The sequence below is a fragment of the Sceloporus occidentalis genome, unplaced genomic scaffold, assembly GCF_023333645.1.
Source record: "Sceloporus occidentalis isolate IW3139 unplaced genomic scaffold, rSceOcc1.0.p SCAF_14, whole genome shotgun sequence".
Classification (NCBI taxonomy): domain Eukaryota; kingdom Metazoa; phylum Chordata; class Lepidosauria; order Squamata; family Phrynosomatidae; genus Sceloporus; species Sceloporus occidentalis.
The window spans coordinates 7652395-7679656 of record NW_028316994.1 but is presented as its reverse complement, the minus strand read 5'-3'; the positions used below and the strand labels follow the sequence as shown (position 1 = coordinate 7679656).

Genomic DNA, 27262 nt, shown 5'->3' with positions numbered 1-27262 from the left:
AAGCACACACCATCTTTCCTTCATAAATGTCCTCATCATTGTTTCCAAAGCAGCAAGGACCACACTACTCTTTAGGTGTGATGCATAAACAACCTGAGATACAAATATTCACCCTGGCCAGTTTGACAAGCCATGATGGACAAGATTTCCAGGAGCAAGAGGTCAACTGCAAATCACAAAGAAGATCCTCTATGTCATTAGGGTCAGAGCTTACAAAATACTCTCTTTGGACTACAGCTCCCAGAAGCCCCCATCCAACTGGCAGGGAAGGAAGGTGAAAGGATGTCAGAATCACCCACTGATGGCTCTGCCTCCACTCAATGTTGACTTTGCACTGCCACACCTCATTGGCACTGAAACACCAACAAATCATTCTCAAGAGCATATGAACCTTAGAATTAAAAAGGTTACCAGATGTGAGAAAGAGCCATGTTTTTCTATTTGAAAAAATTAACCTGGAATTCTCAGCAAGCCAAAACATGCAGCAGGTCCAGGTTAAGACATACAGCCTTGTCAGTGCGTCTCCTTTATTCTAATCTAAGCTTTTGTACACAGCAAGGTATATGATTAACAGTGGAGACAATGAGGCTGGAAGTGGGGGGCATATTCTCCCCAACTTCCAAATCTCAGCAACATTCATTAGTATGTCAGGGCAAGTTATCAGTATACAAACAGAGTTTTGCATTTGCATTAGGAACAAATTAAAGCAGCAATTCTACAGGCTCCAGAATAAATTAAGAGCAATACACAGCTCAGTAACTGCTTGTGAGTGCATTATTCATATTATATTTCCTTCTCTACATATACAAATACCAAGCTGCACATATTAACTGTTATAACAGATGATATCCAGTATTCTGGAGGTATTGGGTATGCATGAGTGTGTGTCCTGATCCACACACACACACACACACACACAGATCCAGAAAAATAAATTCTGCCTCCCCTTGTTGGTCTTCTATCCTGCCAAGGCAAAAATGGTTTTTGATGGGTATCCAAGAAGAACAAAACTAGGGGTATAGATGGGCGGGTGGCAGTCAAATGAGGGTATTGCCCCCAATATGAATTCTGCCCGCCATCAAATTTTCTTTCAATCCCCACATTTGTAGCTCTGTAGTAAATTAAAACTTCAGTTAAGCATTTAGAAATGCAGTTTAAACATTTGAAGGAAAAAAGGCAGGCAAAGTTTTGGAGGGAATGCAAACAGCAAATGTAAAAGTGCCAGGTGTGAACAATTTTAAATCCTCCACTCTCAGCAATGCTAGAAATTTGGAGACTGAAGGAAAATTTTGCTGAGGGACAGAATTCTTATGGGGAGGGGGAGGAATTCCATCCTCTCCTGTAGCTATACCCATAGAGAGCCAATCCACCGAAAGACATGCAAACATTTCATTATTTGTCCACTAGATAATGGACGGAATATGTAAAAATTACTAGTTCTAGACTATTACGCCCAGAATCCCCCAAGCAGTACAAAGACTGGACATGCTAGTTGTGAGATTCTGAGAGTAAAAAAGAAAAAGTAAAACTTCCAAGCTCTGGGATAAGCAGTATCATTTAGGGGAATGTCATGAGTTTGGCCACACAGAACTGTAAGCGCTAGAAGAGAATGCAAGGGTCTTTTTGGGCCCCTCCTGTGTCTGACATCCCAAAAAAGGTCCCATAACAGATGCCCAGGTTTCCCTGGCCATGTTGCTCCTGGCTGCCAACAATTTCTGCCTTTCTCCAAGCCAAACAATGAAAGAAACCAAGGAGAAAGCAGAAGCACCCTTCATTTGACTCATCCTCCATCTGGGCAATGGTTACAGCAGCAATTTACCCAGCTATCTCAAAGCTTGGAAACATTACATTTTTGGACTACAGCTCCCAAAATCCCACAGCCAGCATAGCAACTGGCCATTCTGATGGGGATGAAGACAGTATTTGTTGTTGATGTGTGAATACCAGGACAAAGCAACAACAAGAACAACAAGTAGCTGAAGAAAACAGATGGGAGAAAACCATGGGAATTATTCTTCTTTTATGCAATTTATGCAATTTATTTTGACTTGTATGCAAAGCTGAAATAGATTAAGGTTTATGTTCTTACATGATGGTTCAGGGGTTCTGGGAACAACAGTAGGAAAAAAACCCCAACAAAATCCTCAACCGTTCCCCCATGTTTTGGAGCATTGCACCTGAATTGCCCTGACCTTTCCTGACAAAATTCATACTATTGGTGTTCTCAGCTCTTGACAGCTCTTCAGTCCCTTGTTGAAAAAATGCCACCTCCTGTTCTCTCAAGAATCTTGGATCAGGGCTGCCACCTTGAACAATAGTTAACTGAACATCTTGACAGTATTCGAAAGCTAGTTTACTTGGCGACAGAGGAACTTTGCGTTAAAGCTACAGATCACAGAAGTTTAGGCTGAGCAGCGCTATTTGAAATGATCTGTTATTGGTTTTTCAAAGTACAACAAGAAGCAAACATAAGAGCAGTGCAGGTTTCTAACATCCTGCCCATGAGGTAAGCCTATACATACACACACACACACACACACACACACACACACATATATATATAAAGAGGAGAGGCTCAGACTTGAAGAAATTGTTTTCATTGGGGAGTACCTGGCAAGAGTTCCACACACCTCTTTATTTTGCAGTCACAAAGAGGTGGCAAAACCACATCTGGAGAGGCTCTTATAGACCAGCAGAAGCAGCTGGTGCTTTGGCAGAATTAAGTCATTTGTGATTCTTGTTGCCTAGGTCTATACTAGAACTTGGCAAGTTATTTTTAAAAATAAATTAGGTACACAATTCCTCTGAAAGATTCCACCCCAGCTCCCAACAAGGTAGTTTGTGACCCCTACCACTGCAAAAAATAAGCAATGATTCGTTGCTTCTTGAGAGGAGAAAAATCCATCTACGAATGTCATAAAATAGTCTAGAATTAGAAATCTCTTCAATAACCCAAGGAAGTATTTTAGTTCCCTCCAAACATAACTTTACCAATTTTCCCCCCAAAGGGAACATTATTGTGTCCTCATTACCCTTAAAATGTTGTACAGTATTCTAGATAAGAATGTGACCTGTTTTGCTCTGATTTTAGACAGGACAATATATTAAAGAGGCACTCTCCGTGCCTATTCATTCTTTTTTTCTTCCATAGGTTGGAATCTGAATATGGAAAAATCTTTTTTCTTTTATACTACTGTTCCCAGAGTCTCTTGCTGGCCACATTGGATGGCAGTAGTCTAAGAGTAGGATTATGAGAATGAAAACTGGGGTGTGTTCCTGTATCTTTAATGTGTAAAGTGTAGACAAGGGCATTCCAGCAGGTGTTTCTTGTTACCTGGTTGCATGACATGCAACACCTGCAAAATTCTACACTATCATTAAACGTACCATAGCTTTCTCCAGTTTTCAGTCTGGCAGTCCTATTAAGAATCATCCCCCCATGCTTTCAATGCAGGTCAATGCTTTCCTCTGTCATTAACCCAGTCAACCTTTTTCTCTCCTTCAGCCCACTCCATCTGCAAAAGCCAGACAGCTCAATAATCATAACATTTGTGTTTGCTAGCCTTTCCATTGGGATCTCATTTGAGCTGACCCTTGGGGAGAGAAAAAGATGGGGAGAAAGCAGGATCTTCCCCTCTTTGCAGATAAAACACATAGGGAGCATTCACACGAGCATTGATGAGAATGACCCCAAATTTAGGACCTCGATAACATCACGTCTACCTTCTCAAACAGCAGTAGCACAGGCCCCTCCCACAAATATCCCAGAACCCTGTTTTATTAATTTCTATAGTTTTTAGGAGGGGAGCATGCAGTTCTCTCTATACTGTTCAACTCTAACTTCCCTGATCCCTCCCCACTGACAATGCAGCCAGGGTTCAAGAGGATTAAGAGTTCAACTGTATCTGGAAGGCCACACATTTCTGACTCTTACCATAACTGCATATAAGCCTTGCTTAAGCTCTGCCAAGCACCATAAAGCCACTCTTCCCCTATCTCTCATCATATTTGACTATAATTCCCATCATGCCCAGCCAGCAAGGCCATTGGCTGTATGTGAGGGTACTAGACTGAGGAAGGCAGCCGTAATGCAATTATCCCAACAACTTTTCTTTCTTACATCAATCTTTGCTGTGGTGATCAAAGGCACCCTGGGAAGAGGTTGGGATGGGATCCACAACCATGTAATTCTCATGAGAGGAGCACAGTAATCAAAACAATTACTGGGACATTTCCCAACTATAACTCTCAGAACCCACTACCATGCTGGTGAAGAATTATGGGAAACATAGTCCAAATGTAACTTTTCTGGGCTTCTTTGTAGTGTGGAAAGCTGACTAGAGCTGATAGGAGTTGGTGTAACTTTTCTAAAGTCCTCCCTGGGTGTGAAGTCGAAGGCTTTCATGGCCGGCATCCATAGTTTTTTGTGGGTTTTTTTGGGCTATGTGGCCATGTTCTAGAAGATTTTCTTCCTGACATTTTGCCAGCATCTGTGGCTGGGATTCTCTGAAGATGCCAGCCACAGATGCTGGTGAAACATCAGGAAGAAAATCTTCTAGAACATGGCCACATAGCCCCAAAAAAAACCCACAAAAAACTATCCTCTCTGGGCCATTTTACTTGTAGGAGGTAACCTACATCTCCGAAGGTCACACTCATCAAAGGTCCCACAGGACTAATACAGGCTGGCCTCAAAATAGCCTTGGAAGGCCAGTCACACATACCCTAAGAAGTTTGAGAGGACATGGCTGACCATTTTTACTTGTGGAATAAAAAATATCTGAAGGGCCACCTTTGTACTAGAGGAATCCAGTTGATCACTGTTGACAGACAGGTCCTAGACTATACAAGCCTTTGGTTTAATCTACCAATATCATTTAAACTTTTCAGAAGAATCAAAAGGGGAAAAGCTATGTGACATGTCTAGAATCTAGACTGGCCAATTTGTCAGATTCCGAGCCAAATACATGACTGGACTTTTGCAATGTGACTTTTTGGACTATTCTCGGTGGTTATGCTGGCTGAGGGGATTTTGGGAGTTTCCATTTTAAAAGTAACTTTTCCAAGATGTGGGCTTTACCATTTCATGAGGGAGATGAGGAAAGTTCTGGGTAGTGAGACGTTTATCAAATCGGTCTGCTGGTTTAACATCTGTTAAAGAGAGACAGACAATACGTTTAGAGTAAACATCATTTCTTTTAGAGACACATATTCTGTTACAGTATTAGATCATTTTAATTGCTTTGTTAGCCCCCACATGGTGGGGAGGAAAGAAATAATAAAGATAATCACCCTTACCCCCCTCCAATAAAACCCTTCCCAAAAGAAAAAAAATCCAGTTACATTCATCCAGTGTATTCTTAGAAAGCCAAATTAGAAGTCATTGGTGTAGTAGTGGTGATGATGGGCTGATCCCACCTCCTTTTAATAAACCCCCAGTTGGCTAAAACCAAGCCATAACAGGGTTCAAGACAGAATGGTCCCTTCCTTCCCTTAAAAGTCATTGGTCACCACCCTGCAGAAGAAAGAGCAGAACCAAATGTAGACCAAATGGGAAGGTGGAAAATGATTGGCATCAATCAATTTAAGGGCTTAAGAGGGAGAGGGAAAAAGAGACTGGTAGTGTTTCACAAGCTACTTCACATGTCTAGTTCTGAATTTCAGAGGCTTTATATCCTTTTAGTATTTATGTCAGGGTTGGGAGACTTCAGATGTTACTGCACTCCAACTCCCATCAAACCTAGTCACATTATTTGGGGATAGGAGCTGTAGCCCAGCAAGATCTCAGGGAGGCACACAGGTTTCTCATCCCTGATTTATAAGTATTCAGAGAAATATACACCACTTCTGAGTAAATAACTGAACTGACAAAGATCAGTGATATAGAACACTATGGTTCCCATCTTCCTGTTATTGTCAAACGGGGGCAATATATGGGTGTGTCAGTTTGGTCATCCAAGGAAGAGTCCAAAGGATTTCCATTCAACACAAAAAGGGTGTCTGGCTTAGTTTGAAAGTGGGAGAGAAGGGCAACTTTCCAAAACACAAACACAGTGGGAAGGGATTTTAAAAAATGGGGATCACTAAAGGGACTGAGGCAATTATTGGTCCCGTGGACGGAAAGGCCCAGGAAGTGCCAGTGTGGCTCATGTGTGATCTCTCAGTCCTTCAGTTTCCCACTGGCCTCTCAGGTCCATATGACCACTCATCACCCACAATTCTGAAACAAAATTGGCTTTAGGATAGCCTCCCTATCTCTTGTAATTTATCTGGATACAATGGACAAAAACCCATCACCCTGAGTCAGCAGGCTGGCTAGGGATGATGAGTTTGTAGACCAATACATCCTCTTACCCACTCATTTCTCTGTCATTTTATGCCCTTTCTTGAACAAAGTTGGAGAAGAGTGAATGTATGTCAGACTAGATCTGCTACATGACCCTGCAAGGTGGGCCTGGAACCAGCTCAGAGCTTTGTAACCTTCACTGGGCTGGTCCCGGTAATGAGGTTGGCCACCCCATGGTGGATTTGTCCCTGGATGGGGCCATACTCCACCCTCTCACCATCAACAGTGATGATGCCCTTGTGGGTGAGCGGTTCGATGCGGAAAGCCCGGACAGGGATGTTGGTGACATGGGGACACCCTTGCTCAAAGTGAGTGCCCTTTTCCATGGCCAAGAAGAGGCGGATGAGGGCTGCCCGTGAAATGCCCGCCTTCACATAGGCGAGGTGGATGAGGCCGTCATTGAAGCAAGCAAAGGGGGCTGCAAACAGGTCAGCCCCTAGGTGAGTCTGGTAGATGGCCAACACCAAAACGAAATCATCCTCCACTGTCACCCAGGACTTGGGTACTGGCTGACTGAGGGGGGCCAGGAAGTCATCTGAAGGGCCACGCATTTGCCGGATAGAAGACGCCAAGGAGGTGGGAGCAGCCATCTCCTGGGCTCCCTGGCTGTCAGCTACCAGCTGCTCTGACAAGTTCTCAAAACTGAAACTGGAGGTGGGGAAGCCAGAAGAAGGAAGTGGAGAGCTGGGTGAAGGAGAGGGTTCATCAGCAGGCTCCAATCCCTGGTAGCAGAAGGTGCGGCGCTCCTCACAAAGCCCCATGTCAGAGACTGTGCGGTGGAGAGGCATCCTCTGGAAGGGGAGGCTCCCGTTGGCTGCCATGGTGATGCTGCGTAAAATAGGGCGGTGGCCACCAGAGTCTGGAGCAGGCAGATATGAGAGACGTCCCCGGTAGGTGTTCAGGGAGGCCAGGCGGACCATGGTCCCCAAGGTAAAGCGGGCTGATCCCATATGGCGGTACTTCTCACTCTCAATGTCCACATCAGAGATGAAGCCCCAGGCCACGCTGAGGAAGGAGAAGGAGCGGGAGCCTGAGGAGGTGGTGACGGAGACCAGGTCCAAGGGAGACACTCCCCCATGGCAGAGCAGGAGGGTGCAATTCGTCAGCAACTCTTGGCCCAAGGTCTGCTCAAACCTGCCCAAGAGGTCAAAGAAAGGCATCAAGATTACAGAAGTTCATTGCTATGCCCCTCCTAAAGAGCAAAAGGGGGCATCGAACCATAGGTGAGGGGCTGGGAGCCCAGCCAAGCAGAAGGGAACAAACATTCTGGGACACAATGTCAGACATGAGGGCCTTTGTCTGCTATGAGAGAACATAAATTGTGCATTTTCATGCAAGCTGAGTCTATAAGAACTATTTGAACATGGCCAGCATCCTGCATTAATGAGTTAAAGACTATACAGACTGGCAAGAAACACTGGTATTGGGGTGGAGTGGGGGCATGGTGACTGTCCACCACCTGCCCTGACTCCACCCCGATGCTGGTGTCACGCTGCCTGTCCAGCAGATGGCGGGTGGCATCACAACGTTTTTAATAACTTTTTATCTTATCATTCTCTGCCTAGTGGAAAGCAGGGAGACATCAGAGAAAGGTCTTGTTATGTCTGCCTAGCCAGACATCAAATGATTACATCATCTGCTGAAATTATGTAATCATTTTGCATCTGGCTATGAAGACTCAGCCAGATGCTTCTCCTATCATTCCCTGCTTTCCATCAGGCATAGAACAGCTGGTGTGGGATGCATCAGTTCTACAGTAAGTTTGGAGAGAGACATTAGCTGGAGCAGAGAGAAGACGGGAATACCAGCAACAACAAAAAAAGTATGCAGGCATATGATCAATGTACACTTGCATATTTCACCGAAATTGATCCCAGGTTTTGTCTATAAGCTGACACCGACACTTCACTACTTTCTCTCTTCCCTCCCTCCCTCCCTTACAGTGAGCTAGGAATTTTTGTTTTGGACTGCAATTCCCACAATCATTCAACCCCCATGGCCATGGAGAACTATAATTCAGAAAAGTAACTTCCATGATCAGGACAAGATTATTTTATTTTTATTTAAGTTCCTGCTTTCTTCCTAATATATTAATTTTCCATATGTAGCAGGAGGTGCGTGAAGTTCAACATCACAGCATATACTGTATGCAGAAGGCTCTGCCTTCAACCGATCCAATTAAAAGATTAAGTCTACTCTTTGTAGACTTAATTATGGGGCACTACGTTAGATAGACCAAAACCAGAGCCTGGGAAGATTACTTTTGGACTATACCTCACAGAATCCCCAGCCACCATGGTTACTATGCTGGCTGGGAGGATTCTCGGAAGTGTAGTTCAAAAATGTTAATTTTTTAATCTCTGACACACAAACACGGTTCCTGCAAAACATAATGGATGATGCATGGTAGTGAGGTTTAATGGTTAGACTGGACTATCACTGGGGAGATGTGTGTTCCATCCCCACTTTGACCATGAAACTCACTGAATGACCTTGGGCACTCTCAAGCTGACCCCATAGGATTGTCGCAAGGGTGGAGTGAGAAGTCTGCTCCTCTTAGGTGTTTGGTGAAATGGTTGGATTCATATTTAATAAACTGTCTTAATGATGATGAATGACAATTATCTTACTGGACAGGATGGACCAAAACTATACTCCCTGCCCTCCCAAGCCATAAAATCATTCAGGAGAAACATGGCCATTTTACAAGCAAATAGACAGTCTGCTTTTGAAGCCACACATTTTGTCCTGAAAGTGCTGAATTATTAATTATAGATATGTGGGAGCTGGCTGCCACTGGTGGGGAGAGAGGCACTCTATGTGAGCTCAATGGTAGTCTTGCATACCACATCTTCACACAGCAAAGGGACAAATTTTAGCAGAATAGATTAATGATTCTGCCTCATTTGTTAGGATTTGGGATACCATTCTTCCCCTTGCCAGATGAAGAGAGACGGCAAACATTTTTATACAGCCTTACCCAGCATTAAAGTTAATGGCTGCAGCAACTGCATTCCCAGACCCACAGGGGAGAATCCCAAGGGGCATTTTTATGGCTTCTTCCCAGTCTGGCCGCTCCATCAAACCATTAATAACCTGGAAGGAAAGGGGATGAGTTAAGTGTTCAAAGCTTACAGACCCCTACCTGAATATGAAAGTTGAAGAACCTACATTTTGGGGTTAACTCCCAAAATACATATGTTTAGATTGTATGTCATTATGGTTTGCACCAGAATCTGGCTGGCAGATTACAGTATTCCAAATAGTAAAGTTTTCCAGCACTGAGACAGCAAAGGGAGCTCTAAGGAGTAGGGTGGGAAAGTTAGCATTCTTGTTAGGTGTGAACCTTGCATTTCTCACCAAAGAGATTGAAAAATGGACATACTTCTTTTCAAGCCTGCCACTACTGATCTTCCTCAGCAACATGGATTTTAGCCGGTGTGTTATAAGGCTCACTCCAAGTCCCTCCAGGGTGATGGCTTAGACCCAGCAGATATTTGTTCAATGATCATGTGCCAAGACCAACTCTCCTATTTGGCACCATGAGGCAGCCACTTCAAGCAGAAGATTGCCAGTTATTTAATTTATTGTTACTGTATTTTTTCAATTAGCCAAAGGTTGTTGTGGGGGCTGGGTGGCAAGGTGGGATTTCCTGACCCATTTGCATTTCTGGGATTAGCTCATGAGTGGGCAAATATGTAAGGGACAATTTTTGCCCTGACATTTCCCATGAGCAGTGTCATAGCAGAAGTGATGTCATGGCACTATATTGAGGGAGTGGGTTCTGTGGAGTGGGAGAGCCAAACCATCACATTTATGGGCAAGTTTTCTGGCATTTTCAGGAGGAAAAAATGTCCAAACATGGGCAATAAATAAATAAATAAATAAATAAAATTTCGTGTGAGGTGTGGGGATTCAGGGGACTCTAGTGAACTGCCAAGGTTCTTCTGAGAGGCTTCAAAATGGGGTTCAGGGCTGCATGCATAGAGAGCCTTCCCCACCCCTGTCTTTGCTACTATGTGCCTTGATTTTGGTAAAGGTGGGTTGTTATCACCTGCTCCAACTCAGGCAGAATAATATTTTGGGCTGGGCCTGGTATATGCTGCCTCCCCCCAAGCACATGTATGAATCTCATGTGACACACAAAGGTTCTACTGGAGACATGATTCCAAAAGAGCACAGATCTTATAAGACCCATTTCTAAGGGACCAGCCCAGAAAATCCTAATGGGTAGCATCTGAAAGGTCTGGAACTATTGTTCCTTGATTGGCTTTTTGTAAACAAGTACCTCATAAAGAAGTCCATCTCCTGAAATGGCTACAATGCCATCCCATTCAGCTAAGCTGATGCTCTGTACCAGCTCCCGGGCATGGTTCTGTCTCTCTGGAGTAGAAAAAACCAAAGGAAATAAAATGGAGTTCAACAGCAAAGCAATACTTCTTGTAAATAATTCCATGCAAACCATACTATAGCTGTCATTATTATTCTCATGCCTCAGATCATGGGGAAAAAGGATTGAGGCCAAGAGAATGTTACGTTTGCCTCAACTTGTGTAGTGAGTTGGCAGTTGGGGCAACACTAGAACATGTAAACTTCATGATGCTGACTTTCGTTTAAACTTTCATTTTGTTTGGCAGTACCGAGTCTCATGAAAGGTTATGTCTCTTCTTTTCTATTTGAGCTTCATCAAAAAACTTAAGAACAGCCCAGCTTAGTTACTTCAGAAAGCAATGTGATCAAAGAACCAACAACTGCTAACAAATCATAATGAGTCACAATCTGAACCCATATATTTTGTCGGCTTTACTCTGGTTGGCTTGAAACAGTTTATTGTTATATCTGAGCCCGGAACCATGGCTTTTCCTGGCTTGCTTCCTCACCTGCCTGCATTAAAACAGGAGCTAACAAAAGGAGCAGAAGAGAAACAAACCAGAAATCAGTAAGACTAGCCATGGTTATACTGCAATAGTTTATTGTGTTAATATGTTGTGCAAAGGTGCCCTCTATGCTTATTAAGAGAAGACTCCTCCATCAATTTGAAAACATGTTTAATTTCTGGCAGACTGAAGTTTTGAACTCTCTTCCTGCATCACTTTACATAAACAGGCTGACATCCTGTTGGTGCCATAGGGAGGCGTAAGTAAAGCAGCATATGTCTCTTTTTGATTGATGCAGAGGTTGGCATTCCCTTCTTTGCTCCACATCAAAATGTGCCCTTCTGATCCTATGATAGAGTCACTGCAGCCTCTCCCCACAGCCATTTCATGGCTGGTGAGAGATTGGAGAAAAGCCTGGCTACGTTCCTCTAGCCAGATGCAGTTGAAATCGGCAAGGATCTTCTGGTGAACTTAGTAGAGGATGAAATCATTTCATGTTTGCTATGGTGGCATAGCTAGACACTTTTCTGATCTCCTAACACTCTCACCAACCACGGAACAGCTACTGGGATGGTCTGCAGCAACTCTATGATAGGACTGGAGGTCAGTGAATGGGCAGCAATAGTGTGGATCCACATGCAGAGACCTACTCCACTACATTGGGCAATACAACATTGCAGCCACTCACTCATGCTTTTCAAGGCATTCTTGTGATGCCCTTTTAAGGTCACCCCTTTCTACCACAACCTCACCTGTTTGGATCAAGTTGAAGCTGACATCGGCCTCTGTAATCATTGGCAGGATGTGATTCTGGCACCATTGAAGGGCATTGCCTTTACCTCCAAAGGGGTTTAGCAGAAGGAGCAAACGACGAGGACGGGGTAGGAGGCTATGACTGATCTCTGTCAGGTGGGAAAGAGAAAGAAAGACATGAGGGTGAGAACAGAAGATCCTGCAGTCTCTTTAGCAGTCAGCAGCTGTATCTCCTGCTTGGTGCAAATTGAAATCCGTGTGCCACAAACCTTGGAAGTGCTACTTTTTGTACCACAAATTCCCAAATTCCAGAATATTGGGATTTGCAGGCCAAAAAAATAACACCTCAAAACTTAGCTTTGTGGGTATGATCCACTTTTTATTCAAATTTCTCAGAAGTCCCCAGTGATCAGCTTCACATGTTACAGGTCTTAACATATTTGCACAAAAAGATTTGACAAATCCTTCTCTTCATGAGATATACAGTCACAGTCTCACATGCAAAGGGTCCATTTCTGAAGAGATTCCTTATTCACTTAAACAGGCACCTGATCCTGAGAAAGAAGACAGACATATACGGCCTTGTGGGAGTTAAAGAGGAGAGAACCAGCCACTGCAACTGTAGTGTATGATCACTCTTGTTTTAGGTCTTGTCTTTGTGAAAGCTGGTTTTTGGAACCCTTACAGTGCTTCCGAAAAGAAAAGAAAAGTTCCCTGCCAGAAAAAACAAGACAATCTGACTGAAACAGCATATAAAAGTGTGAGTGAAGAACATGAATAAGGATAGGAAGAATCATCTCTTTCCATTCTTGTATAGGTGCTTCCTCTTCAGCTTCACATCCAGAATGTGGGGAAAATAATCCCTTTTTACTCCATCAATGGCTAGATAGTGGATCAGGTACAGGTAGTCCAAAAGGGGTTAACATTTCCAAGTTCTGATCACACCACCAACTGTAGAGGCAGGGAGCCTGTAGCCTTTCACATGTTGTTTGGATATTATTCTTGTCATCCCAAGTGATTAGGACTGATAGAAGTTGGAATCCAACAGCATCTGTAATGCCGCAGGTTCCTGGCCCCTGGACCATAGAGATAAGTCTTCTTTTCACGCTCTTGCAAAGTCATCGCAAAATGGCGACAGCTTGCACCACATGGCTGTGACTTTGAATTTTCATGCCACAGGCTTCCTACTGCTGGCATGCCATGTGCATGATAAAAGATGCTCAGCACATCCTCCGGAAAGGAGGAAAGAGGAGTCAGCATCAAGCAAAGAAACCACAGAGAAAGGCTCCCAATAACTGATGACTCGAGTCACAAACAGCAGGTCATTGTTAGCTCATCTGAATTCACAAATGCCCAGGGAGTTTATATGTCTTTGCTCAAGACTCATGGAGTCTTGAAAGCTCTCTAAGGTGACACCTTCAACAGTGGAAGCCATAAATAATTGCGTTTATTAAGTAGGCTTTGTTGTTGAGAACATGGCTGGACTGGTTAAAGTGGAATGGTGCTTTGGAATGATGCCATTCCCAGCACTGTATTTACTTATTCATTTATTTTTATTTCAATACTTTAATGCTTCCCCCCCAGCCCAGCCCAGCCATGATAAGACACCGTAACAACAACAACAGGAGAGGCTGGGGTATAACCACTCATTTATAAAAGAAGACACAAAGTTCATGCAAATATGGGTGGTGTAATACTCACTGCCTGGCATTTCTATTGCAATACTGATAGGAACAACATGCTGAACACAACTGTGCATGGTTTAATGAAATATGTAGCAGCTTGCTTTCATGAGAGCTAGAAACTTGGCATTCATGTTTAGGGCCTAACTCCCACAGGCCAATTTGTAATTAAAAGAAGGGTATAATGGCATGAACCAATTGCTGAGGCACTGACTGTACCATGCAACATTTAGCCCCATAATTGGGGATACACACACTGTACATTATTTAGTTACACCTGGCAGCCTCTGGTCAAAACTTCATCTCTCTTCTAAGGTTCTGTTTCCAAAGTTCACGTATGACTACAATCATAGACCTGGAGGTGGTGAAGTTCTCTCTGTGTGTGTGGTGTGTGCCTTCAAGTTGTTTTCTGACTTATGGTGACCCTAAGATGAACCTATCATAGGATTTTCTTGGCAAAATTAGTTCAGAGGAGGCTTGACATTACCTCCTCCTGAGGCCGAGAGAATGTGACTTGCCCAAGGTCACTCAGTGGGTTTCATGGCCCTGCAGGGAAGAGTTGTAGTCCTGTCCAACATTAAAACCACTACACCATGCTGGCTCTGCCGTTTTATATAAGAGGCACCATATTACTATGCCACTGTATAGAATGGGAGCAGAGCATCCATGGGTTTTGGCATCCATGGGGACTCTTGGAAATCCCAGCTGTGGTGCAATAGTTTCCAACAGAGAGGGATTATTATTTTTTCTCATATGGTTGAATAGTCAGATAAATGTACATCCATTTCAAAGTTCAGCACCTTTCTTACTGAAGTGCAACTCCCAGAATCTCTAACATCATGTGAACTGGGGGGAATCTAGGAGTTGCAGTCCAAAAAAGTAACTTTCTAAGTTCTGGTCTATGAGAGTCCTGCCTTTCCACTATAAAGTGTTCAAGGTAGTTTTTTTTTTTTAAAAAAAAGTCCAACAGTAGTGTATAAGGCAAACACAATGGTCTGTTAAAACAGTTGCCAATAAAAATAATGCAGAAGCAGGAGGAAGCAATTCAATATGGACATTAAGCAGCTAGCTAAGAATAAATGCCTGCCTAAACAAATAATTATTCAGCAGGTGGTCAAGCCATAACACAGCAGGAACAAGGCAGATACCCCAAAGCAAGGATAGAAGTTTCACTGCTTGGGTTCTTCCACAAGACATCCTCAGGCCTACACAAACATGCACACAAAATGGACCTCAGATGTAGGTGGGACATGCAAGAGGGTCTCCCCAAATTGGGAAAGCTCATGTGGGGAATGGAGTCCTGGTGCCAAGTTTTAACAATAATTGCCAGCACTTTGAATTGTGTCTGGAAACCAAACTGGTAGACAATGCAATCCTTCCCCTACACAAGCATGCAACTTGTAAAATTTGGTGAAAAGCAAGTTAATATGTGAGGAAGGAGATGCAAAGACGCTTCCCCTATTTACATATAAAATACAATGAAAGAAGCATGCTCTTTACACCAGAGGCTGAGTGACCCTTTTAGTCCAGAGGCCAAATTCCAATTTGGGAAGGATGTTGAGGAGCCACATTCTAACAATGTGTGCAGCTAATGGCAAAAATTATTTATTTCAAGGATTTATATCCCACCTTTCTCCCACAAGAGTATTCAAGGCAGGGAATAATAAGGCAGTATTGTTGTTGTTGTTAACTGCGTTCGAGTCCATCCTGACTCATAGCAACCCTATGGAGGAAACATCTCCAAGACTACCTATTCTCCACTGCTCTTAGTTCCTGTAAATTCATACCCATGACCTCCCTAATAGAGTCTATCCACCTAATGTGTAGTCTTTCTCTACACCTCTCCACCTTTCCTAGCATTGTCCTTACTAATGTGCCTTCTTATGATGTGGCCAAAGAACAACAGCCTCAATTTGACCATTTCGGCTTCCAGGGAGGCTTCAGGCTTGATCTGTTCAAAGACCCATTTGTTTGGGTTTTTTTGGCTGTCCGTGGTATCTGCAGCACTCTTCTCTAGCACCATATCTCAAATTATTTTCTTCCTATCCACTTTCACTGTTCAGATCTCGCATCCATGCAAGGTAATGGAGAATACAATGAGTTGTATGATTTTAACTTTTGTGCTCAGTTGTATATCACAGGATCGCCTTTGCCATATAATCAGCCCTGTATGATCAGGTCCTCTGGCAGACATTTACTCCAGTCAGCAAGGACTAGGTTGGCAACTGTCATCCAGAAGACTTTTTCTTCAGCCGCCCCTAGACTGTGGAATGACCAGCCAGAAGAGATTCGACAGCTGAACACACTTTCTGAATTTAAAACAGTATTGAAGACCAGTCTCTTCTGGCATGTTTATCCAAATGATTTTTAAATTTTAAATGATGAATTTTAAGTGTGGATTGCTTTAATATGTGTATATCTTGTCCTTTTAAACTGATGCTTATTTTAATTGATGTGTTTTAACTGATACGGCGTGTCTATTAATTGTTGTTGTTCCCCACTTCGATCCATGGGGATAAGCAGGTAAGAAATTGTAATAATAATATTTATACAATATTGGACATCCTCCTACCAAGCATACAAAGCACAGCCGAGATATATCTGTGTCTACTTAGGAAGCCCCAGTGCAACAGCTTCCAAGGTTGTACAACAGAGATCTGTTCCACACAAAAGCTTCCAAAGCTGGAACATATAGGCCAGATGAAAAATATCTGTGGGCTACATCTGGTGCTCTTTCAAACTACACAATTATAGCACTATCATTCCACTTTAACTGCTATGGCTGCATTCTATAGAATCCTGGAGTCTGCAGTTTGGTGAGGCACCAGAACATTCTGGCTAAGAATGGTAAAAACCCTTCCCTAACTGCAAATCCCAGGATTTCATAGGATGGAGCCATGAAAGTGAAAGCAGAATCACAGTGCTATAATTTTGTAGTGTGGAAGGGCCCAGAGGTGTTCTATCCCCGCTTTATACAAAACACAACAAGGAGGGAAAACAGGTATAAACTCACCCTCAGTGTATTGCACTGTGCCCTGTTGTTTTCTATGAGCCATTCTGAACTTAGTGGCCTCCACATATGTTGAATTATACCTCTCATCCTTCCCAGCAACACAGCAAGCTGGGTTTACAGTACTTTTTCCCATAACCTGGCTCCAACACAACATGTGAGGCAAACAGGGGGAAGGATTTGCTCAAAGCAAAGGAGAAGAGTGTAACTTTGACAGGAGGAGATGTGTGTTCACTCTCTTTACATGTGCAGTTTTTAAGACCCAGAAAGCTCACAAAACCCCATACAAAGCATCCAACTTTACTGAAAATTGGGACAGGGATGCCCACAAGACACAGATGGATGCTCCCAATTCCTCTCGTTTGGCCCTGAGAACTGCACCAATGAAACTCCATCCAGGATGAATCTGGGGAGACAATAATCCAGGACTATGCAAATCTAAGTCTGGCTGTTTCTTCTCCATGGCTCCTGTCATTCTCCTGAAATGAAATCAGAACTGCCAACATTGCAATCTGGGACACAGTTGAAGAGGGCAAAGTGAGCTTATCACTCCTGGGGATGTGATCATGCAGGGCAGAGGTAAATTCAGCCCATGCTAATTACACCCTAATTATGAGTTTGAAGAACACAGAGCACACTTTAATTTATCTCCAGGGCTGCCAGCCAAGTCACTTCACAGTCTGAACCAAAGCAGAAGACTGTGCTACCTACATCAAAACACATAGGACAAGTAGTTTGGGAAAAATTAAGAATTGCACTACAACTCCCAGAACCACCACTGGCCATGCTGGCTGGGAAGCAGTCTTGAGAGTTGTATCAACACTGCAGGAATAATTCTGCTTGATACCACTTTAACTGCCATGGCTCAATGCTATGGAATGCTGGGATCTGTAGTTTTGTGAGAAATTTAGCCTCCTCTGTCAGAAAGCTCAGGTGCCACAACAAGCAACAAATCCCAGGATTCCAAAGGACAGAGCCATATCAATTAAAGGGGCATAGATAAAATCTCAGAATCTTTGGCAAGAGAACCAGATGCAAAATCTGAAGAATGATGGATAAGCCTCCTCTCTTACTGTGATAAAAAGTGGTACTACACGAATTAGAATAATTACTCAAAAATGACTGGCTAAAAGACATTTGTACTCACAGAGTTTTATTTTCATGAGCGTTTGTATTGAGTTCAAGCTTTGTATTTTTTGAGGCACTCAAAATAATTAATATGACTAAGTTAAAAAGAAGTTGTGTAGAATAATATAGAAAGAGAAGAAAGAAAATGATCATCACCCTTAATAGGTTTTTTCCTATTGGAAAGTTAATACAGTGCGCCCGCGTTATACACGGGTGCACTATATGCGGCTTTTAGCATATGCCCAAAGATGTGCAGAAGTGCGCGGGCCGCACGTCCCATTCAGATGAATGGGGCGCGTGCCCATGGCGCATGTGCGCCACCGCGCTGCATGCATGAGCCCCATTCACTTGAATGGGGCTTGAGCATAGGTGGTATTTGGCTTATACAGGGGGGGTCTGGAACGGATCCCCCGCATAAGCCAAGGGCACACTGTAGTGTCAACATAAATGCTAAATATATTTATTTGGAATAGTCGATTTATACAAAATGAACATATAACTGTAATATAGAACCATGTATACATGTCAATTAATATACTATATTTTTCTTTTTAAAGTAATAAAACCTAATTTAGAAAAAAGGGGGCATCAAACTGCATTAATTATGCATGTGGCAGCAGCTGTAGTCCCCCAAAAGTCACATTTTTAAACTGTGTAGGTAGGACCAAAGTTATTTTGATAAACAAACCAACCCACCTGTACCTTGCTTGTGTATTTGTATTGAGTCCTCACAGTGAGGGCCTGGGGGATGCATGCAGGCCATATTAGCCTCACTCCTGTTATTGGGTTTGGTAGCATCTCTCTAAGACTGACTGCCTCTCCTTCATTCTCCTCTTTCTTACACAATGCCAAAATTGATGCCTTGTACAACAACAGCAGCCTACTACTCTGTGAAATCTGGCCCTGTGAAATCTGCCCCAGAAAACCTAAATGAAAAGATGATAGGGAAGGTGCTAGCCCTGAACCACAGTTTTGGAGTTTTTCTCTTTTCTAGATCATCATCATCATCATCTCCTCTAGCCTCTCACAATAGATTGAGGTGGGGAACAACAACAACGAACAGATAAACATCAGTTAAAATACACATCAATTTAAAATGTCAAATAACATATACACATACCGTATTAAAATGATCCATATTTTAAATGCATCATTTAAGACGTACAATTTAAAAATCAACTAGATAAGTCTGCCGGAAGAAACTGGCCTTCAATGCTGATTTACATTCAGACAGCATATTCGGGTGTTGAATCTCTTCCGGCAGGTCATTCCACAGTCTAGGGGCGAATGAAGAAAAAGTGCTTTGGCTAATAGTTGCCAACTAGTCCTGGCTGACTGGAGTAAACATCTGCCAGAGAACCTGAATGTATGGACGGACTGTATGGGAGGAGGCAATCCTGTAGGTAATCTGGACCCAAACCATGTCGGGCTTAAAAGGTACATTCACAAGTCTGTGAATTGCTCGATCATCATGATCATACTGGCTGGGGATTCTGGAAGTTGTCTGGAGACTAACACTGCCAAGTTCTGTTTTTAACTTACCAAACACTTGCCCTGTCACCATCCCTCCCAAAATAAAGGTACCATATCTAGTGCTCATGTTGGCCTGGAGATCCTGGAGCTGTAGTTTCAAAAAGGAACTTTTACAACCTCTACATCTGATCCATATAACATCTGTTTATCGCACTTATATCCCACTGCTCCTGGAAAGCTTACTCCTTTCTTGGAAAGTTTACTCCAAATAAGTTTCATTTCTGTGATATAATTTAAGATCAAAATAAGGCTGACATAATTTGGTTGGTGCTACTGTTAAATAACCGGGTGTCAGAAATCTGTGCCAATCTACTAAGACTCACCCCATGCATCTGTAAGGAAATCTAGATCTGACTTCTGCCCACAGGGCATTTCCCCATATCTTTTAATTTTATGATTACATTTTTATCTCAAACAGCTAGAAGGAATCAACAAGGACAAGGTTAAATATATAAACAGACCACAGGAGCTAAAAAAGAACCTAACTCTAAACATACACTGACATCCAAAGATACCATTTCCATAATGTATAAAGATGTAAATAGCAAGGCATAAATGTATTGATTTATCATTATTATTTACTTTATTTATATGCCGTCTTTCTCTCAAGGCATCTCAAAAAAGGAAATCGATTAAAATCTGCCAATACAATTTTAAAAACAATTAAAAGTGTCACAATTAAAACAATATAAAATTATTTTAAAACATACAAAATAGGTAAAACATAGACCTAATATAAAAAATGCCTCCCTGGCCTAATTAAAAGCCTACTTAAACAAAAAAGTGTTTGCCTGTTAAGAAAGGAAAGAAGGGATGGGTTCAGCATAACTGCCTATGGAAGGGACTTTCAAGGGTGGGAGCACCAGATCCCATCTGATCTTGGAAGCTAAGCAAGATCAGCTTTGGTTAGTACTTGGATGGGAGACTGCCAACAAATATCAGCTGTTGTAGGCTATATTTCACAGGAAGGAACTGGCAAAACCACTTCTGAGGATTGCTAAGCAAACCCTATGAAATTCATAGAGTTGCTATAAATCAACAGACAACTTGAAGGGGCGCACGCGCGTGCATGCAGACACACACACACACCCAATAGATAATATCTGGATATTCATTATATCTGATGTACCAGCACCAAGTGGATTCCTGATATTATCTGTTTGATAAGATAACAGATTCTTATCATAGAGACTTTTAATATCAGTATTACATATTACAGTATATGCAATTTATGGTGAGTTGATTCTGTTATCTTGTCATAAGTGTATCTTCCAGGTTAGTTTTTAAAAGCTCCTTTGTACATTTTTATTCCTCCATCCTTCCCCCCCTATTTCTCAGCCTATGGCTTGCCCTGCTTCTCTGCTTTACCCTTACATTAAACCCATGACGTAGTAGGCAATATTGTGAGCAGGGATTAGAAAAGTTACTATCCCACACTACAGTTCCTAGAATCCACAGAACAAAGTGATTCTGACGGTTGTGGTCTAGGAAAATAACTTTTGCAAGCTCTGGCTGAGAGGTGGCAAAGCCCTGACTCACCATAATGTTTGAGAGCACCATTATTTCTGATCTGACATATACAATTAGCTAACTCCAACCCAGTAACCTCCAAGCATTTTGGACTACAACTGCCATAATCCACAGTCAAAAGGGATGATGGTCAAGTCTATGGTGCCTAAAATGATGGAAGTTGTGGGCCCCTGAACACACCACAATTGCTCACCCTGTCGTATATGAGCTTGCTCTCTACTTTTTATCTGTATCTACCTGGATTGTAAGTACTATAGTTTCAAATTGTATGGTTTGGTGGAGAATACATTGCACTCCAACTGCCATAAGCCCCATCTAACCAGTGTGATATAGTGGTTTGAGCATTAAGATTGCAACTCTGGAGGACCAGGGTTTGAATCCCCATTCAGCCATGGAAACCTACTTTCTCAGCCTCAGAGGAAGGCAAAGGCAAACTCCTTCTGAATAGATCTTGCCAAGAAAGCCCCACAATAGGTTCGCCTTGGGGTTGCCATAAATCAGAAACTACTTGAAGGCACAGAACAACAAGGGATGGGTCATGGATAACTGGGAGCTGAAACCAAACAACATCTGGAAGACCACAGCTTCCTCATTCATGTATTGGGAGTTTGTTGGTATGGGAGGACCGCCACAAAGGTAACCACACATCAACATGTTAATTATGAAGAACAGCATCTCCAATTCTACATAGAAGACAAGCTGAACAGGCAATTATTCATTAGGACTAGAAGTCTGTTTTCCTCTCCACCCACATCTTCTAATGAAAAGGAGACCGTCACTTTTTAGTAACACTTTTCATCAGGGGCAACTAATTAGCTGGGAATTTGTGCTTTAGCAAACAAAACGCAACACAAGGAAATGAAGAAAAACCTGCTTTTCTTAAGTCCAAAGGGCACTGACAGTGTGTTCATGGGTTGCCGGAAATTATTAAGGAACACTACCAGCTCCTGAGCAAGCAGGGGTCAGCTGAGTTGTCATCATTTCTCCCCGGGCATTTGAAGTTCCTTGTAGAGGACTGGCTTGCAAGCATTATAGAGTTTCACAATACAAACTGCCCATTTTCCAAAGTCTTCTGTGGGGAAGGAATAATTTCTATAAAAAAATATCCTCTGTTTCAAGGCAGCAAGATGAGACAGAAGGTGTTCCATCCAGGACACTCTCAAATATTACACATTGCTTTTGCAAAACCCCAAAGGAAAAAACCAAACAAACAGCAGCTTATAGGATGTGAGAAGTGGGACACTGAGGAAGAAACCTTTACTAAGCCATGGATGAGCTCAAGGTTGTGTGTTTTAGGTTTTTTTAAATGTCCTAGGACCATGATAGTGAACCTATGGCATTCATGTCTGAGGGCATGTCTGAGGGCATGCAGAGAGATGGGGGGACAGGGGAAAGAGTAGGAACAGGTGGAAGATTCTGGAGACTAAGCCCCCTCCTCAAAGTAACTTTTCCAAGCTAGGACCAAACCACAAGGTACAGATGCTGAAACACTGGACAAATATACAAGCACACAGTGCATGTCAAGGATAAATTCAACCCATGGTTTAAAGTCTACACATAGGATGAGAAAATGAATTAATGCCAAGACATCTTTATTCACTTGCTAGAGGCCTATTAAGTTGGAAAAGGCCAGGAAGAATGACCCTTTCCACTTCCTCCATCACCCACATCTGCACCCCATCTTTCTCCATTCACAATAATGCCCCTAAATGCAAACCTTTAATCCCACTACCAGAATGAATGGCCTTTCATGAGTTCATAGTGGAGCCAGGGTTCCACTGCGCGCAAAACACTAGAACTAGTAATAATAATTACATTATTGGCAAGACCATCACCCCCAGCTCCCCTTTGTCTTCTGATTTAAGCTGAAATACTCCCAGCAGCTGGGCTTTCCCAGTGGCAATAGGTGTGTCAAACATATGAAAAGCCATGTTGAAGACCAAAGGCATATCCCATCCAACAGTCTGTTTCCACAGTGGCCTAGCAGCAGGAACAAATAAATGCTTATTCTCATGCTCCTCAGCAACTGATACCTAGTGAGATACTGCCTCTTAAGTTGGTATACAGCTATCTTGACTAGTAGCATTTGATGGCCTCATCCTCCATAAACTGCCTTTTAAAACCACTCAAGGTGGCAGGTATTTTTATATGGACAAGTTAAAAAGTGTGGATTTCAATATAGATCCTTGAGAGGTTCCATTGCTCACATCCCTCCGTTGTGAGAGCTGTTCACTTATTTTTATTATCTACTTCCTGTTCTTTAACCAATTTTTGATCTTTAAGGGAACTTTTCTTATCCCATAGCTGAACTTGCTCAGAAGACTTTGGTGTGGAACTTTATCAAAGCTTTTTGGAAGACAAAGTACACAGCCTCTACTTTGTCCAACTGAGGAAAACAGGGGTGGAAATCAAACACACCTCCAGATGATGTTGGGCTGGGATTTCCAGAAACCCCAGACAGCATAGTTAATTATGAGGAATGCTGGAAATTGCAGTCCAATATACGTAGGGACATAATTCCCATCCTGGTTTATAAGTCCCAACTAGGATTCTAGAGACACAATGGTTCTTTCAAAGGAATGGTGGTGAGTGCATTTCCAGAGCAGGCCCACCTATATCAAATAACTTTTGAGACTCTGTCCACACCTGAGACATTGCTAATCTAAAGCCAAGTGGAGCAGTGAGCCAGGACACAAAGAGTCTTGGGAAACCGCCACCTTAATTATTTATGAGTTCAACACTTTGTGCTGAAATATGCAAAATAATCCTACTTTGGTCTGGAAAATGCAACATAAGCTGGCTGATTTCCTAAGTAACTTATTTAATGAGTTCATAGAAATACATTCCCACAGAACCAGCACTCCCACAGATCCTAGGCAGAGCATAGCAATACATACTGGGTAAAGCATGTGTGTGTCTGAAGGCAGGATCCCTTAAGGAAGTGGTTCCCAACCTGTGAGTCAGGACCCCTTTGGGGGTTGAATAACCCTTTCACAGGAGTCGCCTAAGACCATCAGAAAACACATATTTGTATGTAGCAATGAAAATAATTGTATGGTTGGGGGTCACCACAACATGAGGAACTGTATGAAAGGGTCGCGGCATTAGGAAGGTTGAGAACCACTGCCTTAAGGACAAGAGTGTGAAGCAAGTAGAGTTTAGTTTCAGGGATAGAGGGATGGACTAAAGAGATTTTGTATTATTTTGAAAAAGACTGGAAGGCAGCAGAGTGGGGACAAAATAAACAGCTGCTTGGGGTTTTTTGCCAGCAGAAGATCAGACGTAATCTAGACTTGGAAAAATCACAAAGCAGAGAACTTTTTTTAAAAAGCAGTAGCATTCCCCTGTTTCTTTCTTTTTTTTAAGCCTTCCTAAATGTAAGGCTGAAAACTAGACTATCGGGGAAAGGACTTTTCTTGAACACTTTTCCTGAAGTGCTAATTGTCCACAAGCATGGACCTTTTATTAATGCCACAAAGCTTTTTTTTAAAAAAATAAAGTCGACCCTAATTATCCACAGATTTTTAAGCCACAGATTCAAGCATCCACGGCTTGAAAATGTTCAAAAAAAGTATACATTCCAAATAGCAAACCTTGATTTTGCCATTTTCTATAAGGGACATTTTTACTGTCCATTATATTTAATGGGACTTGAGCATCCACGGATTTTGTCATCCACAGGGGGTCCTGGAACCAAACCCTAGCGGATACCAACAATCAATCTTCTAATCTTAAGCAACACAGTTCAGGAACAATTCTACTGTTCCTAAGCAGTGAGGACTCATTGTTTCTCAAAGCAAAACTCAAAAAGAGGTTTTTACAGGGAGCATCCCCCTTACCTGTTTCACTTGAGACAGAAATGCCCAGCACCAAACACTTGACTGCAACTGCCCATTTCTCAGCTATGTGAAGGTTGTCCTCATAGCGCTCAGAGCTGTCAACCTGAAAGGTCTTTGCAGCACGCTGCCGGGCACGTCCTGAGCCCACCGCAACCTTCTTCTTCTTCAATGGATAAGAGTAGACACAGAAGAAGGCCGAGCTGTTTCCAGCCGTGTGACTGCGCATGGTGTGACATCCCACCACATCTATCAGCCGCACCACCGTTCGATGATCTGTATCTGGCTTGGGCACCAGGCGTTGGATGTGCAACTCTGTCCGTGTGAGGCTGAGGGCATAGCGTGTCCCCTTGGGAGGATAGGCTCCAAATTCCCCATGGAGAAGAGTCTCTGAGCCTTCCCGACAGGTCCCCAGAACTAAGTTCATCTCGCTTAGGAGCCCCAGCTTTGCGGTTTTGCTTCCCACTTAATAACAAAGCCTGACAAACAGCTGGTTTCCAAAACCACCGCAACCTAACTTTACCCCCTGCTTACCCTCTCCTCCAGAATACTGGATCTGAAGAACAGCACTTAAGATCTTTTCATCTCCACGTATTTTCCTTAATCTTCTAAAAAGCTGGTACAGCACTTTAACCAAGAAATTGGTTCCACAGCACAAGGGCCTCCACTGTTTCCCAGACTCTTCTCTTTCTTCATTGAACAAGATCTTCTGTATCCCTAAAACTTAAATAGGTTTCAAATGGAAAAAACAACAACCCATAGCTCCCCCCCCCCTCTGTTTCCTTCTTCAGAAAAGAACAGTATCTATCAGGATCTTGTCAAAAAGCACACAGGAATGAACACTGACCTGTCTGAGTGACTACAGATTTGGAACAAGGAGGAAAGAAAGGAAAGAAGATAAAAGCTAACACAGTAAAAAAATATGCTGATAGCTTCTCACAAACAGGTGCTTCCTGAGATGCCCAGCCTGATAATCTGGTTTTCTGCAGAATACTCTCACCTTCAGGCAAAGAGTTTAAACATTTACTGAGGAAGCTGTACAGATTACAAGGTTTCCATCCGACCAGATGAGTCACAGATGAAGCTCAGATCTCAAACCCTCCCACTTTTGTCAAGACATTGTTTTTTTTTAAAGAAATATTAGACTATTATGATGATATTTAAAAGTCAGGGAAAGGAAACAAACCGGCAAAAGGAACTTGTGTTCACAATCAGTGCCAAAAAATGCTGAAGAAGTGTGGGGCTGCTATTTGGGAAACAGTGCATCTAGGACACAAGTCCACCCTCGACCTGCTATTATGGGTGAATGAAATCCCCAAGAGACCCAGGCCACACATTTAATTCTAACATATTTGGGCAGCTTGGCTGAACATTATCGCCCCTTGAAAGCTTTTCAATGAGTGGCTTTGTCCCAATTTTATATCAACAAATGCACACAGCATTTTCTTTCTTTTTTAATTGGGGGGGAGCTCTTCAATACTTTTTCACCCCAGAATTACAAAATAAATGAGGAAATTAGGTGGGGGAAAGAAGAGATTTTGCAATAGTTAAAATGTTAATTTTAGGATTACAGAGTTTTAATTCAAGGGGCTCAGAAGTAACCCACCCCAAAAGGAATTACCCAACTCAACCTCCCCCCCAAAAAACCAACAACCCAGGCACCTTTGAAGAAAAGACAGAAACCCTGAGGGAGAAGAAACAGCTTTGCTTGCAACCTCTGAGCAGGAAAAACAGGAGATGAGGAAAAGATGAGTTAGCAGCTCCTCTGCAGTTCCTAGTATTACAGTATTCCCTGCTGCAATCCCTTGCACTCCTCAGCAGCTGCCTCCCTGCCAGCCTCCTTCCTTTTCTACCTCATTGCTTCACTCCCTCTATCCTCCACCCCTCCCTTTGCTCCTTCTTTCTCTCCTGCCAGCTCCACGTTCTCCTTCAAGCTCATCCAGGAAGTGTTCTATTTTCTACCTGTGGAGGAATGTTTAGGGACCAAAGGGGCGGGGACAGGTACCCACTAGCCAATCAGAAGGCGGCATGCCTCTAGGCTCTGCCAATCAGAAATGTCACTCCCTGCCCACCGCTGAGGCAAAGGCGGTGCAGAGGCGGCCATCTTTGGAGAGGGCAAGGATGTAAAGAAGTAAACCAAGCAGCCATTTTGTTTAAGGGCAAAGGAAAGGTTTCCCTACACATATTCTAACTATATCGTGGTATCTAGACAATTAAAAGTCAGGGCTGCACAGACGGGGAGATTATGGTCCAATACACACTGCAGGTATAATCCAGTTTGAGACCGCTTTAACTGCCATGGCTCAGTGATAGGGGATGTTGGGAATTGTAGTTCATTGTGGCACCAGAGCTTTCTCCGACAGGGAAAACTAAATATCTCACAAAACTACACTGCCCAGAATCCCCTAGCATCGAGCCAAGGCAGTTAAAGCGGTCTCAAACTAGATTATTTCTGCAGTGTGTTTTGAACCCAAATTATTGTATAGTAAATATAGTATATTTAGAATAGTATAATTTACTACACACTGCAGAAATAATCCAGTTTGAGACAGCTTCTAGGAATTCTG

The 27262-nt window shown here is 42.8% G+C and overlaps 1 protein-coding gene across 1 annotated transcript; it reads right to left on the bottom strand.

Annotated features, from left to right (window-relative positions):
- Positions 1-5176: 5176 nt before the first annotated feature.
- On the bottom strand, positions 5177-26771 carry LOC149303731 (sphingosine kinase 2-like). Its single transcript, XM_089479758.1, has 5 exons — positions 24699-26771; positions 11976-12125; positions 10635-10729; positions 9327-9442; positions 5177-7480 (listed from the first exon to the last, which is right to left on the bottom strand). Exons 1-5 carry the CDS (start codon positions 25120-25122, stop codon positions 6466-6468), a joined length of 1800 nt encoding a protein of 599 aa, XP_089335884.1. The 5' UTR covers positions 25123-26771; the 3' UTR covers positions 5177-6465.
- Between the last annotated feature and the right edge of the window lie 491 nt (positions 26772-27262).

Excerpts from the sequence above, each read along its gene's own strand:
- LOC149303731 (XM_089479758.1), bottom strand. The coding sequence starts at position 25,122 with ATGAACTTAGTTCTGGGGACCTGTCGGGAAGGCTCAGAGACTCTTCTC. Across the intron at positions 12,126-24,698 it reads TTCTGTCTCAAGTGAAACAG|AGATCAGTCATAGCCTCCTA; the intron begins GTAAGGGGGATG and ends CCCACCTGACAG. Across the intron at positions 9,443-10,634 it reads GAGATGGACTTCTTTATGAG|GTTATTAATGGTTTGATGGA; the intron begins GTACTTGTTTAC and ends CTTTCCTTCCAG.